General features: G+C 42.5%; 2 protein-coding genes across 2 annotated transcripts; both read left to right on the forward strand.

Moving 5' to 3' along the window:
• The first annotated feature begins 5,737 nt into the window (after positions 1-5,737).
• Positions 5,738-7,268, forward strand: fgfbp2b (fibroblast growth factor binding protein 2b). Its single transcript, XM_083924195.1, has 2 exons — positions 5,738-6,576; positions 6,972-7,268. Exon 1 carries the CDS (start codon positions 5,781-5,783, stop codon positions 6,555-6,557), a length of 777 nt encoding a protein of 258 aa, XP_083780321.1. The 5' UTR covers positions 5,738-5,780; the 3' UTR covers positions 6,558-6,576; positions 6,972-7,268.
• Positions 7,269-13,025: 5,757 nt separating this feature from the next.
• LOC310960668 (fibroblast growth factor-binding protein 1-like) lies at positions 13,026-13,712 on the forward strand (the record flags this gene model as incomplete). Its single annotated transcript, XM_083932425.1, has 1 exon — positions 13,026-13,712. The coding sequence occupies one exon, from the start codon at positions 13,026-13,028 to the stop codon at positions 13,710-13,712; it is 687 nt and encodes a 228-aa protein (XP_083788551.1).
• Positions 13,713-18,450: the final 4,738 nt, after the last annotated feature.

Consider the following 18,450-nt stretch of genomic DNA (forward strand, 5'->3'; position numbering starts at 1 on the left):
ATTTATAATGTAGCTTGCACCATTTTGACTCAACACGTTGCATCCGACAGGAAATTAGGGAAAGGTCGACATTTTGGGAAATACGCTTATTTGCTTTCTTGTTGACGGTTAGATAAGAAGATACCACCCATGTCTTCTTGTTAAATACCAGTCTGTTCGATTAGTTTTGCATGAAGACAAAAACAAAGTGAGGCAAGAGTACAGCCATGCTACCTGTTGTGCTTTGAGCTAAATGCTAACGTCTGCATGCTAATATGCTGATGTTTACCATGTTCACTATTTTAGTTTCAACATGTTATCATGCTAAAATTAGCTAATTTGGACTAAAGAAAGTATTTGTAGCAAAGTAGAAAGTACTGGAACAAATAAAAATGTTTTACCTGATGATATCGCTAAATGAAAAATCACGTGATCACCAAAGTTATTGCAATTCATTCTCTGGACACTGTAAATAGCAAATTTCATGGACGTCCATTAAATAGTTTTCAAGACATTTCACTTAAAATGCTAAACAAAAAATCACCAAACTTAAGTTTCTGTATAAAATGTCAGAGCAACAAAAGCCACTAGCATGGCTGAAAAAGATCGTCTGACAGGAGTTAATACACCGGACTTTTCTTTGGTCAGACTTCTCAGAGTCGTTTTCATGTGTCCGCCCCGGCAACAGCCATGGACAGAGGCACTGTTTCAAGTTGTCTGTGTGTCCGTACGTCTATCCCATTGAACGTGATATCTCAGCAACCTCTTAAGGGGTTTTCTTCAACTGTGGCACAAATGTTCACTTGGAATCAAGGATGATGATTTTTGAGGTCAGAGGTCAATGTGACCTCACAAAACGCATTTTGTCCACAGTTAATTATGAAGACATTTCACACAAAGGTCTAATAGGTTTAAAATGATGAAGTGATGACATTTTATATCCAACGGTCAAAGGTCAACTTCAATGTGACATCATAATGTTTCAACCGCGTAACTCAGGAACAGAAGCGGAGACGTTTGATCAGAAAAAGAAAATACACTTCATACCTTTAAGTAAATTTCGTCAAAGTCTTCACTACATACATTATGTCAGTCTGGACAGTTTTGATGTAAACTGCAACTTGACTGTTTCACAGAGTTATGAGTTTAATCTGCTTTTGTTAATTATTGAGCTTCAGTGGTGCTGGTATGATTTTGTTCCCTCTGGTTTTTTTTGCAAAGCTCTGTGCTGCTAACCTGACTCTCGCGAGTGGAAATTGGTCCCGCCTTGCTTCCCTCTTCCACCTGCGATCGCCCGACAGGGAAGCGATTTCAGGAGCCTTATCAAAAATCCTTGCATATGACTGGATAGACCACTTGTCCATCATCTTTATTCACGTGCTACTTGAACCACTCACATCGAAACCAATCTGTGACGCTGATGAGAGCAACGCAGGGAAAAGCCAAACAGAACAGCCGACATCGTTTGCACCACCAAAAGCCTTCAGAGCCGTTCTCCGGTGTTGTTTAAAATAGAAATATTTGCTCAAACACGGATGAAATAGCAGCATAGATGTTAACGTCTGCTGCCTCAATGCAAGCCGCCACAGTCGTTTCTCTGCTACGTCACATTTATAAAAACCCACCCAGGGGACTTGATTGGTCTGACCATTTTTTGCGGACCCTGAAATCACTTTCCCATGGAGCGAATTCAGATGGTCGAGGGTAGCAAGGCGGAGTGACGACGGAAGCAAGGCGGAAGGAAAGTCATCTGGCGAGAGTCAGGTCACTATGCTGTAGCTTCATGTCAGCAGACGTGAGAGTGCTAATGATCTTCTGGGCAAGAAAGCAAAAGAGAGCATTTCCCAAAATGCCTTTTAACACTGAATGATAAACCTTGCAGTTCTGTACGGATCTAAATGATTAAAATCCTGGAGACATTAAGAGATCAGTCCAGAGTTAATTTACATCCTACAAAAGAAAGATATTGTGTCTTAGGCATTTCTCGCCAGACCATTAGTGACCACTAGTTTGCTTGTGTTGTCAGAGGGTTTTTTTCTCTTCACCATGCTGTGGTTTGAGAAATACAACTCCCAGAAGCCTTTGTGGTGTCAGAGGCCTGGTTGAGGAACACACAGACAAAAACTATTACAATACAGCTGGAGTTTGTGCTGAGGGCGCATATCTATGAATAAAAACTTCAGTCTTATAAGTGTCTGCCGTGTTTTTCTTCCATAAACACTTGAAACATGAAGTGGATGGACATCTCCTGCTACATCTCCTATTAAGGAAACTGATATTTTTGTTCTTTTGAAGGTTATAAATCACCCAAATTACCTTTTAAGTGTGCTTTTATACTATACATGCACCCTGAGCTGCAGGGAGGAGTGAAAAAAGAAACACTTGATTTGAGTAGAGCACATGTACAGAAGGGTTAGACATCCACACCCCTAAGAAAACAACTTAGTCTGTCTGCCTAAACACACAGAGAACATTCATGTGACATGTGCTGAATACATGCACACACACACACACACACACACACGTTTGTTTCAGGGGGGTTGACAGGTTTGCAGCAGGGGGGTGGGCAGCGGTTATTGAGGTGGCGTGACGCTGTTGCATCCTATCAGAAGAGGACTACACTAATCTAATTTAGAGAAACATCTGGTCCAGGCAGCATATACACACACCTAACTTCACGTGTTTACTTTGAATTCCCGGTGTCTCTTACAGGGGAACGTTTTCTCTTCCTGCACCAGATTGAGGGCTATAAAAACAAAACTTCTTGAATGTACTGAGGGCATATGTGCATTTTGTACACACATGTGACTTTGTACGCGGCAGCACGTTATACATACAGTGTTCTTCCGCTCTGTGTCCAAGCCAGCCGGTACATATGGAATATGTCTCCTCAAAGCCCACGTCTGTTCTTCTGTTTAGTTTCATAAGTTAAAACTCAATGTACCGTGCTGTCAGGCCTGGTTTTCAACTCAATACCAGTCCAGTCAATGGAGTGATACTGAGCTGTGCCATTGTATTTATTCATATTTAGACTTTTGGGTCTGTCTTTAACTCAGTCGCTAATTTCAGTGTATAATTTCACCTTTAGTTGCATTTTGTTTCTTACCTGCTGACTTCAGCATCTCTGTTTCACTCGGTCAGTTTTAGTATTTGCTGCTGTACCTATTTGCTTTTACCACCTAGAGTTACGTGAGAAGATCGTGAAAATCCTCATATCTCTCCGGTACATGTAAATCTACATGTAAAGTACAGTCGGCAGCAGTCAGGGGAGGGGTTCATATGTTCCCCGGGTCCTATGTTCCTCACTTTGTTGTTATTTTTTCCACAATCAGTGCCAAATTCCCCGGTAAATATGCCTATGTAGACTCTAACACTACCCTCTAACCCTGACTCTCACCCTGACCCTAACCGTAAGCTCTGGTCTTAACAAAATGCTGGGACTTGGGGAACATAGGGATGGAGACGGGAGGGAGGAGGAAACAGCTAGCCTGCCTCTGTCCAAAGGTTTAAAAGAAGTTCATCTGCCAGCATCTCTAAAACTCATAAACCTACATGTTATATGTCTTTTTTTTAATCTGCACCAAAAACTTAAGGGTAAAAAATAAACGGGTTGTGGTTTTATGGAGAGTTATGTCTGCGGGAGGTCACTGCTACTCATCATGAAATCACAACTTTATGTACGCATTAAATAAACAAGATATAATCTTAGTTAATCGGTGAGTTTTAGAGCTGCTGGTTGGCAGATTGCCTCCTTTGGACAGAGCCAGACTAGTGTTCAGTCTTGACAGTGCTATGGTAAGCTAGGCTAACTATGTGCTAGCCATAGTTATGTAAGATTTACCCATCCTAAAACAACCAGTCAGAGCCGAGCAGTATTTTATGCAGTGCCAATAGCCGTGTTTCATTAATGTATTTTGATGCATATTTTTGTAGCAAACTTAACTCACAGAACTGAGCAGCTGTTTCTGCTCTCAGCATCTTCTTGAATATTCTCGTGATGTGTCTTCGTCTCCGGGTAGCTGCCATGAGGGACAATTAAAACTTGCTCAGTTGACTTGTTTTGTTTTCTGTTAGCATTTCTTCTACTCTGTTTACTGGAGGATTAAAACCATGTGTAGCCAACTTCTGACAAAACTACACAGCAAATCTAGTTTATTCTCTCTAAGATAGTTGATAGAAACGCACCTTATTCGAATGTCTTTTTTTGCGATGTTTTAAAAGTTCACTTAAAATGAACTTGACATTTGAATGGAAACAGCTGATGACTCCTGTGAACTCGGATCCAACTGTGAAACGTTGCGGCGCTGATCAAATATGAATCAAGATTCTGTGACTGTATTTCTTGCGGGAAGTGTTTTGAGAAACATATCATTGAGTTATAAAATGAGAAAGTTTGTGACCAAGTACCAAGAACCACCCACCAGCTGACCGTCCAGACAAACTCTCTTGTTTTAGAACTTAACACTACATTAAAATGTGTTTCACACCTTCTGCGAGAAATAGCCAAGACAGTAACAGAATGTGGATTAATTTTTTATCAGTGCTGCAGAGTTTCACGGTTCGATCAGAGTTCACAAGCAGTTATTGACACTGCGTCAGAGACTCCTGGGCTCTTTGCTTTAGCAATGCCATCAAACTTTAGCTATGAAGTTGTAATCCGTAAGAATTGAGATTTGTTGTTTCTAGCGGCCGCTTTGGTGGTAAGATGTCATTGCAGGCGCCTCTGGGACCTCATCTCCCAGAGTTCCTTTAGAAACCAAACAGTTTTACTGTATGACGTCAGCAGATTGTCAGCTCTAACCTGCACGATGCGGCCGAAGAGAGAAGGCCCGCGACGTAAAAAACTCAACCAACTGTCCAGGTCATTAACATTTGATTTTAGCACGGGAAAGTTGCCAAAGATACCCAGATCGTATTTCTCGGCAAAGCAGCAAAGACAAGCGCTTTAGTTAGTGAGGGATATGATCAATCATCTTGGTTTTAACTCACTCTTTGAAAGATAGAAACTTAACAGACAATTAACTAGATGACAGTCTTACGGACTACACCTTTAAGGTTGTAAGAATCATCTTTAAAATGCTCTGTTCTTCATTTACATGGAAGTATTTTCATACATCAGTTTATAATTTCCTCTGTGTTTCCACCAGAGCATAAAATAAGGCAGTGTTTGTAAAGTTTGTAAAGACGGTATCTGTTTGTGCAGCTCTGTTGGCAGTGCAGAGACAAAGAGCACGATGAGGTTTTGATTATTACACGTTCACAGATCGACTTTCAGCAAACAACTTCAGGCTGCAATTCTGCCCTGGACCCCCAGTCCTATCCTCCTCATCAATAGTCAAAGCACCTCTTATGTTAGATTATATAATGTCTCGCAACTCTTTTTCACAGCATTTGGCTTAATGTGTGTAACGTCCTTCAGCGCCTTCCTGCTCCCACAGACCTGCTGACCCCTTCCCCTCACCCCTTTTCCTCAGTTTATGTTCTCCCCCTCCTTCCATCCATCACTTTTTTTAGTTTTGAACATACCACACAGGATTCATGTGGTCGCAGTGTGTGTGTGTGTGTTTGTGTGTGTGTGTGTGTGTGTGTGCGTGCGTGTGTGTGTGTGTGTGTAAGGGAGAGAGGGAGGGGGGTCAGTGCCGGAGGCGGAGTTTGAGACCTCCAACTCACCTGAATAATACCTTCTTTGTGAGCTTCAGCCTTATAAAGTCTCACTCAGATGCTTTCCACCCTTGCACACTCCAACCTTCCACATCATCCCATACCTTCACCCATCCAACATCAGCACACCGAACGCAGCCATGGGAGCCAGGATGAGAGTGGCGCTGCTGTTTCTAGCAGCAGCTGTTTGTGTGTCAGCTCAGACCAGCAACAGCAGCAACGTCAACAAGCAGCAGCAGCAGCAGCAGCAGCAGCAGCAGCAGCAGCAGCAACAGCAGCAGCAGCAGCAGCAACGCAGCGTCTGGGATGAGCCCATCAGATTCAGCACCAAGACCAAAGACACCTGTACCATGGTGGTGTCTGGAGCCGGGGACTATACTCGCCTGCGTGTCACCTGCAAAGGTCCAAGCCAGGGTCAGACCCCGGGACGCTCCTACTACTGCGACTTCCAGGGAAAACCCAACCTGTGCCGCGCCTACAACCTCAACCCTCGCCACTACTTCACCCAGATGATGTGGGACATGAGGAAGCTGAGCCACGCCTGCCAGGGACCCAAAATCTATCGCCCAGCAATGTGCAAGAAATACCCAGACGAGGCCCAGATGACCTTCCTGGCCTCCTGGCCCAAGACCACCACCCCCAAGCCCTCCAAGCCCGTCCAGGAGCCGCGTAAACCAGTGGTGCCAGCCCAGAACAAGCCCGTCACTACTCCTAAACCTGTCAAGCCCCAGCAGCAGCCCGTCAAGCCCCAGCCAGGCAAGGGACCCCAGACCAAGAAAGCCACCCCCAAGCCCGGGAAGACCACTAATCGTCCCACAGAGCAGCCTGACTCCAAAGCCTCCCGCATCGCCAACGAGTACTGCTGGAAGAGCTTCCACGGCGTCTGCACCTACTTCATCAGCTGGTTCCAAAACTGAGGCGAGACCGCAGTCACAGGTGAGCGAAAAATGAAGTCAAATCCAGTTAGAGATCAAGTTTAGTGAGAGGTAGAAGAGATTAGATTAGATTTCTTTATTTGTAGCCGCAGGTAAATTTGGCTCGCAGTGAGAGACATTCATACAAAACAATACAATGAATAAGAAACAGTAAAATGGTAAAATAAGGCTGGAAAACTATGAATTAAAGTGTGACAGATTGTTTTGGTGCAGATTAATTGAACTGGGAACCACTGCACAGATCCTCGGGAGGGAGGGAAGTGATTTCATGCCAAATGTTCATTCATTCATTCATTCATCATCATAGTTTATGGAGGACTTCATCTCTGTGCATTCACAACAGAAACTACCTGGCTTATATTAATTACAAAATCCCTTTTTTTCTGTCGGTTTCAGGTTGCAAACACCAGCGTCAGAACTGATTCTGTCGCCTTGTGAGGTCCGACTCCCGCCACTGCAGCATCTTACGGGCCGGGCCACAAAACATTTGACCCACACCTGTTTACGGTTAGGGGATGACTGCTTGTGCTGCCATGTATGTCTTTTTTTTTAAATCTGTAAAACACACAGCAAGGCAACAGGATAAATATGGCAGGCATGTGATTTTGTTTGTATATGATGTAAAATTATCTCCTCGTGTCACACCAACAACATGTGAAGGTAAAGAGAATAAAGTCAGAGTGGAGACCTCTATTCTTCTTCTTCTTCTTCTTGTTTCGTCCGCTGCACGTTTCCACACTCATTCATTCAAAAAGGAGTGCTTGTTTCTGTTCCTCGCCAGCTGTAACAACACGTCTGCAGTCTGGCTGCTGAGGAAGTTGTTGACGGACAGACACAGACCGCACTAAAGATAATGAGTCTCAGTCACAGGGGGCGCCTGAGCAGAGCTAAACACTTCTTTGTATGAGCTGATGAATTGAGTCTTAAGAGCTACCGTGTGCAGGAACAGAGGAGGTCTGTGTGAGAGGAAACGTGTGTGTGTGTGTGTGTGTGTGTGTGTGTGTGTGTGTGTGTGTGTGTGTGTGTGTGTGTGTGTGTGTGTGTGTGTGTGTGTAGCAGCGGCGCCGATCTTAACACAAACACACACCGTGGATGAAGATGGAGGCTGCAAATCCCTTTATTTGAACCTCTTAACAGTGTGTTCAAACTCACAAATTACAGTGGAGGGGGGGCGCACTTCGATCCTTAACTTAAATTAAAATAATACAATGTAAAAATACTAAAATACTAGGAAAAGTCCTGCATTTAAACTCTTATTATGAAATTTAAGTATTAAATGTACTTGTTCTGCAGTCAAGGGGTTAGTATTGATGCTGCTAAAGCATCAGTGCATAAGCAGCATTTGTCTGTTGCTGCTCATAGATGTGGAGTTTTGTTTTAACTACTTTATTCGTATTATACTTTATATTTAGTCCAGTGGGTCCAAACCTAAGGGTCGAGCCCCCTCCGAAGGGTCACAAGGTGATTAACGGAGCAGGAAAGAAGAAAACACAAACATTTTAGTTTTTATTCTTTGGATTTTCCTCTGATCTTGGTGAAATATTTGAACTCTTAAGGCCCTGAATGTTTGTTTAAATGAAACCATCTAATAAGTTTTTAGGGAACAACTCATTGACCCCTGAAACACAACAGGGCTTGGTTGGACTGGTTTAATCTTTAGCAATCTGTTGTATTTTATTGTTCATCGTGTTTCTTATTGGTCCCAGATTATAGAAAGTGAGACTTTTGTGTTATTTTATTATAAAGCCGGTGGAAGTGCTAAATAAACAATTACTGTGAAAGTGTAAAAACGCTCAATGCAGAGAAGTGCAAACAGCCTGTGTTCAGAACTTTAAAAATGCTGTTAAGTCATTTCTGCAGCGACACAAACAGCGCAGATGTGGAAGACCTGGAAACGGTGACCAATCAAGAGGAGATCTTAAAGAGAGAGGCGCTAAAACTGAGCGTTTTGGACAGAGGGTGAAAACAGACGGGATAAGAAAAATAATGTGCATTTTGAACGTGTTGTAAAAACCCGAAACACAAGTATGAACCTGAAAATGAGCCTAATATGGGACCTTTAATGTCAAATATTATTCTGAAAAGTAACTAGATTCAATATTTTTCTCCATAAAGTAGTGGAGTAGAAATATAAAGAAGCATAAAATGGTAAAAACAACAACATCAGAATTGTACTATAGTGCAGAGACTTGAGTAAAGACTACTGAAGTGGCCTTTCCTGTCATGTGTGATGACGGAGAATACACGGAGGAGGGGACCCAAATGCAGACACGGAACTCAGGAGACGGTATTAACACATTAATATAACTTATTTACAAAAGGTGGACTAACACAACGGAAAAACACGAAGAGAAGTAGATACAAACTGACACGATGAATGGACACAAGAGGAACAGGTACACAGGGAGACATCAGGGTAGGTAGAGGGTATGATCCGGCACAGAGTGAGGCTCAGTACCGGGTTAATATACAGAGTGGCAGGTGATCAATGTTAACAAGGATCACCTGCCAGGAAACCAAACTCAAAACCAGAGAAACGAAAGAGAGCACATACAGAAAAACACTGACAGAGGGAGACAAAAACAACAATTAAAAAGGAGCGAGAGAGAGAGAGAGAGACTGTCCAGAACCAATCACAACATTTCCGTTCCTCCAACCCATGAAAAGAAAGTCACTGCTACCGTAGCTGATATACACGATATTGACGCGTGCATCGCTGCAGTTAAACCAGTGCAAACAAAAGTCCAGTGTCACTCAAAGTTGATTTTTTTGTTCTTACCATAAACAACTCAAACTCCACTACATGTCACTGTAAAAGAAATGCCTCATCAGCCACCCCCCTGTGGCTTGCTCAATCAAATAACCCCCGTGACCTGCAGTTTCTTACGTCACTCCCTTTTCCCCCACAAGTGACCAAACACACCCCACCAAAATAAAACACAAAAAACACATCAAAGTAAAACCAGAACTGGCTCCTACACCTATACAGTCTATGGTAAATACTGATCATATGTACAGTAGGCTGGGGAGGAGGCTGCTGCACCTCTGAAAAACACAAGATGGTGCTGCTGAGTACAGAGAGAACACACACGTACACACACACACACACACACACACACACACACGTACACAAACACACACACACACACACACACACAGCTCTCTGCTACTGTTTACTCAAAAGTAAATCCACTACTACTTCCAACACAGTGACTCAGTGATAAATAAACTTCCTTGTGAGATTACTGGACTTGTGCCCGTACGAGTCTTTATGTTCCTTTGTTACCGTGTGTGTGTTCCTGCCTGCAGCAGCTGCGTCATTACAGGAATGAAACATGACGACAGGGTGGAGTGCATTCATTAACTTACCCTCGTAGAGCCACTGGTGTGCTGTAAGTGATATGCAGGTCCACTTCTAAGCATCAGAAACACCATATTTATAATATGAAATACAAAGTGCTGAATGTGTTATTTATGTATTATACCAGGCTCTCGCTGCTGATGTCACTGCCTCTGATTGGCTCACTCTGATATTCTTACGCTCATCTAAACCAATCTCATTCCTCATGCTGACACCCAAAGCAACTGACGCGGTCCACTTCTGGTCCATCGCCATCTCCTGGTCAGCTTCCGTTCGTCGCTTTGTAAGATATAAAAATTTTGTGTTGAACTATTCGTGCGATAGCCAACGAATGATGACAATGTACCTTGATGAGATTACGTTGTCAGATTAAGAACCAGACCCAACCTTGCGGTGAGCCCAGTGCAAAACGCTCATCATGTGAAGGCCCCTTAAGAGGTTAATGTTATAACGACGTGTGTGTGAACGCACAAACTACAAGCCACCCCTGCATCAGTCGGTGCCCTGCTTGGGCCACCCCAGTCAGAAAGTCTGGACACGGCCCTGAACAGAGGCAGCTGGCGAACGTCACAGGAATTATGCTCTGTCATAAATGCTAGTGTTGTTGATAGCTCAAGTAAGCGATTATTCAGTCATAGCCTTCAGTCATCTGTCTTCTCCCTATTTTAGTGCTCGATCATGAAAACTTGGAGCGCCACTGATGTAGAGACGTCTGCCGACCATCAAACATTTCTTTACGCTTCATGTTTCCAGGGACTGCAGATGGAAATGAGCTTTTAGCTAGAATCTGGTACAAATCACCTTTTTACACTATTTTGTACATGATCCGTGAAATAAATAAACAAAATAAACTAAACTAAACTTGTCAATAGTCTGGTTAGTTTCAATTTTCAGCTGTATTTGTGAGTATAAAGAGTGAAACAATATTTCATACAACATCGAACTGTTTTGTAGTTTACTCATCGTGTGTTATTTTTCTTGTATTTTGGGTTCCTGGCATCTTTACACTTTGTTGCATTGACAAAATAAGAAGTCAGACTAATAGCTGCTGAAAAAGATCATGCATGTGAAGGAAGAACAGTTTTAAAGGTGTTGAACAAAGTCAGAAATATGTTTGGTACAAAGAAAGTCAGCCAGACACAAGCAGTGCTGTTAAATGAATACATAGACAGACGTGCTCTGACTTCTGCTTGAGTGCATACAGACGCTCACTGAGTTAACGTCAGGATATCAAAGGAGGGAGGAGGAAGCAACGGAGGGTTTATGGAGAGAGGGAGCTGTAGATGTGTTACTGTGTTACTGTAGGTGTTACTGTTGGGTAGATAACATTGTTTAAATGTGCTGACAAAAAGTAACCTCAAGGTCCATTTGGTGACTGTTGTATTTGTATCACGTCATCTTCAGCAGATGGGAACCTGCTGTAAAGGGATTCATAGATACATTTCCTTTTCTCTCGTCTGTGTCGACTTAAAAGTGCTGAGAAATGAAGAAATGTGAATTTGAACATTTATTTCCACTACAACTGAGAACGGCTTAAAAGATTGTTTTGTTCCCAAAGTCAGGAGAGAACTTAGCCGATCACATGTACATCTTAATTAAGTTTGTTGAAAAACAGTAATAATAATAATAATAATAATAGAATAATAGAATAATAGATTTTATTTGTTGGCGCCTTTCGTGACATCCAAGGACACCTTAAAAAACCTGAATAAAAACATAAATAAAAGCAGTTAAATTCAGCACGCTGTCATAATTCCTTCTTATTTATGTGTTTATTGTGTTAGAATTAAATGAAGAACATATATTAAATTGCAATAATAGAACAGAAGAGGCCAGGCCACTTTGTTTTCTGGGCTCTGACATAAATTTAATGTAAAATTTGATTAAAAAAAGACAAAAGGCTGAATAAAATCTCCTTCTAATTTAGTAGAGTTTACGACTGCATAAAATCAGATCTAAGTTTATACATCTATACTATAGGCTACAGGATTATACGTTTTTAAAATACAAAACCACACGTTTAACATTTATTTATACTCATCCACACAAACACTGCATACTTCATGCCACTAATTGCATTTATTTGTTTGATTTGTTTTTGTTTAATTACAAAGTCTATAACAGATGCTCATACTTTCTTTACATTAGCAGATTGTATTGTTAATGTTTTGGTCTCTGCTTTTGAAAACAAGTCACATGCCTGAAGTGAAAAGCGAGGATCTCCTCATGGCTGAGTGCGACAGCGGATTGGTGGAAAGTCGGAGTCGGAGTCGAGCCCCCAAGAATGTCCGTGCGCACGTGTGCGTGTGTGAGGTGCGGTCATATTTTGGTCACCGGGCTTATTAAAGTTATGAAGAATAAAGTCACTGTGCACAGACACGCAGATCCACCATCACTGCGTCTTTGATCTGGAGTTAAACTGTAAATGTTGAAGGCGGGAGTTCAGTTTGGACACGAAAGTCATCTTCCAAAGAAACTACTCTGGAGGTGTGTGGTTGTGTGTGTGTGTGTGTGTGTGTGTGTGTGTGTGTGTGCGTGTGTGTGTGTGTGTGTGTGTGTGTGTGTGTGTGTGTGTGTGTGTGTGTGTGTGTGAGTGTGCTGGGCGGGAATGGTGGGCGTGCCGCAGCATCTATGTATGAAAGCCATGTGCGAGACCACAGAGCGCCACAAGAAGCAGCTTTACGCGCAGCGACACTCGTCATTTTCGGTGAGTTGGAGTCGATTCATGCGACTTTCTTGAATGTACCGAGTGTGTAGAAGACCGAAGTACGGCCTCGTTACTTTCCACTGGAGTCTGAAGTCACTGCAGCCTCAGGAACTCTAATTTAATCGCATCTTTTAGGCGCGTAATAGAGTTACCACATTGGCGTAAAACCTTTCTCGGTTGGGGAAACTTCTTTTTTTTTTGCCAATCTACAATAAACTGTTGGTTTGTTTATTTCTGTGTGTCTTAAATACGTTTCGATATTTTGCTGTGAGCAGCCTATTACTCATTTTAAACACTACTTTGTACCGGGTGACCTGATTGTTTCCATCACTGAGGCTCTGAACTCTCATTTCAGGTGATAAATTGTCCGCTAAAAGAAAAGATGTTGCTGCTGAAGACTTTCGCTCCCTTGTTGATGTTGGTCTTCCTCGGGCAGCAGGTCTCTCTGTCCTCCGGTATGCGCAATTCGTACCGAGGCAGGGGCCAAACAGGCTCCAGGGCCTCCGGCAGAGCACTGATGGGCGGGGGCAAGCCTGCAGTGAGGGGCCGGGGAAAGTTCTCCATTAAGGACAAGATGCAGTGCACGTGGGAGGCAAAAGACGTCGGGGCCACGGTCAGACTGTCGGTCAAGTGCGAGGACCGGGAGGCGCGCGTCAAAGGCGGAGTCACCGACCTGCAGTGTAGGTACGACGCCAAACCTCAGAGCTGCCCGGGCTACCAGTCCGACACCAAGGGCTTCTGGAAACAGGTGGCCCGCGCGCTCAAAAGGCTGCAAGGCAAAGTGTGCAAGGACGACCGCGCGCTGGTGAGGGCTGGCATGTGTAAGCGCGCGCCCCGAGACGCGCACTTCAAGCTGGACATCTCCAGCTCCGTGTCCTCCGCTCAGTCCGGCGGAGAGGAGGAGACGCAGACACCGCCTCGCTCCAACTCCACCGCTGCTGCTACGGCGGGACCGACCGCGTGCACAGGGCGCGCGAACCACCGGAAAACGGCTGAAGAGAACTGCAGCGGCTCGTGGGCCAGTGTGTGCAATTTCTTTCTGTCCATGATGCAAAGAGACAACTGTTAGCGTCCGAGCCTGGGGGGACGTGGACAGGAGCAGATTTATTTTTGTCATGTTTGTTAAAAAAAACAACAACAAATCCTTTATTTTTTAATCAATAATGGTCTGATTTTCTCTCCAGTGTGCATTTTACAGAAGTTTCCACAAACTCCAGCAGGGAATGAGTGTTTTTTTTACAAACTCATGCAGATGTGGATGTTATCAGGTGTTTTGAATGTAATAGTTTCCATTAAAATGTAATGTAATAAATGTAATTTATATTTTTTCTCAAGTAGCCTCCTGTCTTTAGTACAATGCTGAGGTGTTTTTTACTTGAGTAGTTAAATGTTATGCTACTTTATACTTCACAACATTCATCTGGCAGTTGTTTCAGATTAGTTTAGTTGATTTCGTTTATTTGTTTCAGGGACCGTGTACAAAATTCATTGGTTACATAGTTTAAAATGAGTATTTGTACCAGAAAATAGAAGCTAATTTACATCTGCAGTCCCTGGGATTTAAATGTTACAATTTTTATGTTTTAAAGATTAAAAAGAATCAAGTCTTATCTCCACTGCACCATTAAAATGCTGCTCACACATCACAAATCATCCAAGTTTAATAGCATGACACTCTGGAAGTGACCAGTCTGCACAGTGCGGACTTTTACTTTTGATATTTGGAGTAAAATTAACTGAGAAACTTATATTTGTACTTTTCTTTTGTTGTTTTTTTAAACATTACGTTCATGAACACTAAACACAACCACAAATGAATGTTGCCCTGAAATTATTTCAACGTTTTGGATTTTTCTTTGAACATTTCTTTTACCTGTAATAGAGTTTTTGTACAGTGTGTTTTAATCGACCTGAAAACTTTCTGCACCGCACAGAACTGAAGGTTGATTCGTATTATTGGTACTTTCTTTCTACCTCTGGTCAACTTTATCGACGGACCATGTAAACACCACTGTATTTATGCACCACAAATAAATATTTTCTATTTATACAATGTGTCCTGTCGCCTTGAAGAGTATGAATCATGTTGTCTTCAGCAGCAGAGGGATGTGTGGACACGTGGGTTGGGAAAATATGCTCCGTAAAATACAAGTTTAATCAGTTTTTCTTCTTTTTATTTTCACTTCTTCCTTTGCTTTCCTAGAACAATCTGTTTTAAACCAACTTTTTCTTTAGAATAAAGTGCCACTTTTCTTCCTTTCAGTGCAGAGATTATTCCGTCTCCTAGAAAATAAAACATGCACACGCTTCTCGTAATATATTTGCACCCATGGACTCACGACACTGCACACACGTTTGCTTTTTGTGCGGTACAGTCTGAACTTTTTCTGATGTAATGAAACAGCAGTTTTATCAGCAGTGTTGAACGCTGTTGCATGTTTGGAGGCAGAAGTCCTTTAACTCTGAAAATGTTACACAAGTGAAAGTTTAATCAGTAAAAATGTACTCAAAGTATTAAGAGTAGTACTTGATGCAGAAAAATCCTCACATTTGAGAAGCTGAAAACAACCAAAACAAACGTTGAGTAAGATGATCATTGCAGCTGAACATGTCGGCTTATATGAAGTTTAATCTTCAACAAACCATCGTGTTTTAGAAACTACATGTGTTTTGTGTAAACACCTTAGATCGGAGCGTAATTGCAGCTGTCAGATACTGTAAATGCAGTGGAGTCGAAGCAGAAAGTGGCAAGAAAAGAAAAAACTCACGTAAAGCACCTTTAACAGGTCAGAGAGCCAGAATACGTTTTGTTTCTTCAGATGAAAGTGTGTGAACGACGCACGCTGATGATGAAAGCTGATTCACTGTCCTCTTTTAAATCACTGCTTAAAACTCTTCCCTCTTTCCCTCCCTTTTTTCCAAGTTTTTTTATTGATTTTTGCGGACCACAACACAGAAACAGGTAAACACATGTGCAGTACATCAGCTTTAGGGTGAAATAACAAAGAAAAACACAGACAAAAACAGAAAAACCCAACATGAATCCCACAAAACTCATTTTTATAGCCTTCCTGTTGTGTTTTTATCCTTTTATCTCATTGTTCTTCTTTACCTTAAATTAATTAACTAGCAAGCTATGAAAAAATGTGCACTTTTACACAAGAAGAAGAAGAAGAATTCCTTTATTTGTCCCACAATGGGGAAATTAAATTTTCACTCTATTATTATTATTTTTTTCATGTTACACACACACACACACACACAGGCCCGAAACACACACACATGCACAGACAGGACCTTTATACATGCAATTAATGGAGGGATGTTAGAGCGAGGGGGCTGCCAGGGACCGGCGCCCCGAGCAGTTGGGGGTCCGGTGCCTGGCTCAACATCACCTTGGCAGTGCCCAGGAGATGAACTGGCACCCCTCCAGCCACCAGTCCACGCTCCATTCATCTATGACTGAGCTACTACCGCCCCAGTAGCTCAGTCCACAACAATGATGCGTCATTTGTGGTTATGGTCTACCTCATTGGATTTCACTACTAATATTATTATTATTTATTTTGTACTTGTGTGTGTATTTAGTTTTTTGCTATGTCAAAGCACTTTGTAAACTGCTGTTTTTAAAGGTGCTATACAAGTAAAGTTATTATTATTAAAGACTCCTTTATACACACACAAGTGCAGTGATTGTACATCAGAATATACGGTTTGTTCCTCCAGTTTCCTGCAGCAGCCTCTAATTACTTTCTCAGTGACGGCAGCCAGCTGCATTAAGAGCAGTCTCTATACGAGGAGATTGGGAGTAAAGTGTGTGTGTGTGTGTGTGTGTGTGTGTGTGTGTGTGTGTGTGTGTGTGTGTGTGTGTGTGTGTGTGTGTGTGTGTGTGTGTGTGTGTGTGTGTGTGTGTGATCCCTGAACAAGTGCAACCCCAGATGTGGGTTTTATGCTTTCCTGTCTGCTCCTGACCCTCTTCACCTTTGACCTGCTGCTCTTTGTCCCCTCAGACAGACACTTAAAAAAACTGCAGAGAGATTTCCACCTTCTTCTTTCTTTCTTTTTTTTTTACGGAAGTCCGCTCTCTTTGATGGCACAAAAGGGATTTTTCAGCAAGAGCTCAAGGACACATTCCAGGAAGGTGGAAGTAGTTCAAGGTCAGAGGTCGAAGGCGAAGCAGGAAATGAGGATACCATCCCAGGGTCTGCACCGTAAGGATCACCTGCCTGCTCCGCACCTCTGCTAGAACTCATGTGTGTTTGTGTCTTTTATCTTGAGGCTCCTCTGGGTTTTGATCAAAGGGGGATCCACCAGCAGGATAAAGTGCTGCAGGATCAGTTTAGACACAGTGGAAGAACTGCAGGGCTATAAATCAGACCCAGGGTGTGCTTTTAAACATCACTCTTCTTTAAAAGAAAAAGACATTTGTGCTGAAACGATGAGACGGGTAACGGATTAGACGACAGGCGAGTAATTGCGAAACATTCTCCAAACTAAGGATTTACCTCTTTCCTGTGTGTGTGTGTTTCTGTGTGGTCTGGCCAGCGAGCGCCTCAACACAAATAACTTCCAGAGCAACTACGTATGAGAGAGCTCTATACTGTCTGTGCTTGAAGTGGTTTAGTAGCAGGGGCTGTTTCACGTGTTATACGTTAAAGGTCCCATATGAAGCTCATTTTCAGGTTTACACTTGTATTTTGGGTTTGTACTAGAACATGTTTACATGCTTAAATGTTCGAAAAAGACATTATTTTTCTCATACTGTCTTTCTGAATATACCTGTATTCACCCTCTGTCTGAAACACACACACAGTTTTAGTGCCTGTCTCTTTAAGGTGTAATTCAAAAATCCTCCCATGGTCTTTTTCGGCGCTTTTACATCAAATAAGCTATCGAGACAGTTTGTTCGTGCAACAAATATTAACGGAGAAATCCAGGAGAGTCACTGGTTAGCTCGGGGCAGTATGGTGAAGGCATTAAAACGTCTTTTTTAACCACTAATACGGCTCAAAATAACACCAAACCTCTGCACTAGCATGATAAGAGTCCCTACACATAAAACAAAGCAGCAACAACCTGCTGTGTTCCCTGATTACCTGATTGTGTCCACCTGTGTCACCCTCCCTCATGTGTATATAGTCCTCGTCTTCCCCTCTCTTGTTGCCAGAGTATTTCGTATCGTCATGTGGAGTCCCTCCAGCCATTTCCAGAGCCTTGTCCAAAGTATTTCCTCGTTTATTTTTAGATTACTTGAGTGTCAGAGTTACAGCCTGCATTTATTGTACCCTGACTGCACTTGAGTCCGCCTTTGCCTAACACATTCAAGTCAATAACCAAAGTCAATCCAAAAGCTTATTTTCATGTGTAGGGACTCCTCTCATGCTGCTGCAGAGGTTTGGTGTTATTTTGAGCAATATTAGTGGTTAAAAAAGCCGTTTTAATGCCTTCACCGTACTGCCCCGAGTTAATAAATGTTAGCCACGTCCGGCTGTCAGTGACTCTTTGGGATTTCTCCGTTAATAGTTGTTACACGAAAACAACTGTCTCGATGGCTTATTTGATGTATGCAAGTGCCAAAAAAGACCAGGGGATGATTTACGCCGGAATTACACTTTAAAGCAGAACTCTTAAATACAGGAAGTGTCCAGTCAGACTGTACCGAGTGCCCATCACATCATGGGGGTGGGGGGGTTCTGGTTTAGGTATTTTATATATAAAATGTTTGGGAAGGAGCTCCACTCCCTGGACTCGGACGGAGTTAGTTTGAGGTGATCTTTGGATCAGGACTGGTTCACCAATATAAACAA

Source organism: Echiichthys vipera, assembly GCF_963691815.1.
Source record: "Echiichthys vipera genome assembly, chromosome: 2".
In the NCBI taxonomy this organism is placed as follows: domain Eukaryota; kingdom Metazoa; phylum Chordata; class Actinopteri; order Perciformes; family Trachinidae; genus Echiichthys; species Echiichthys vipera.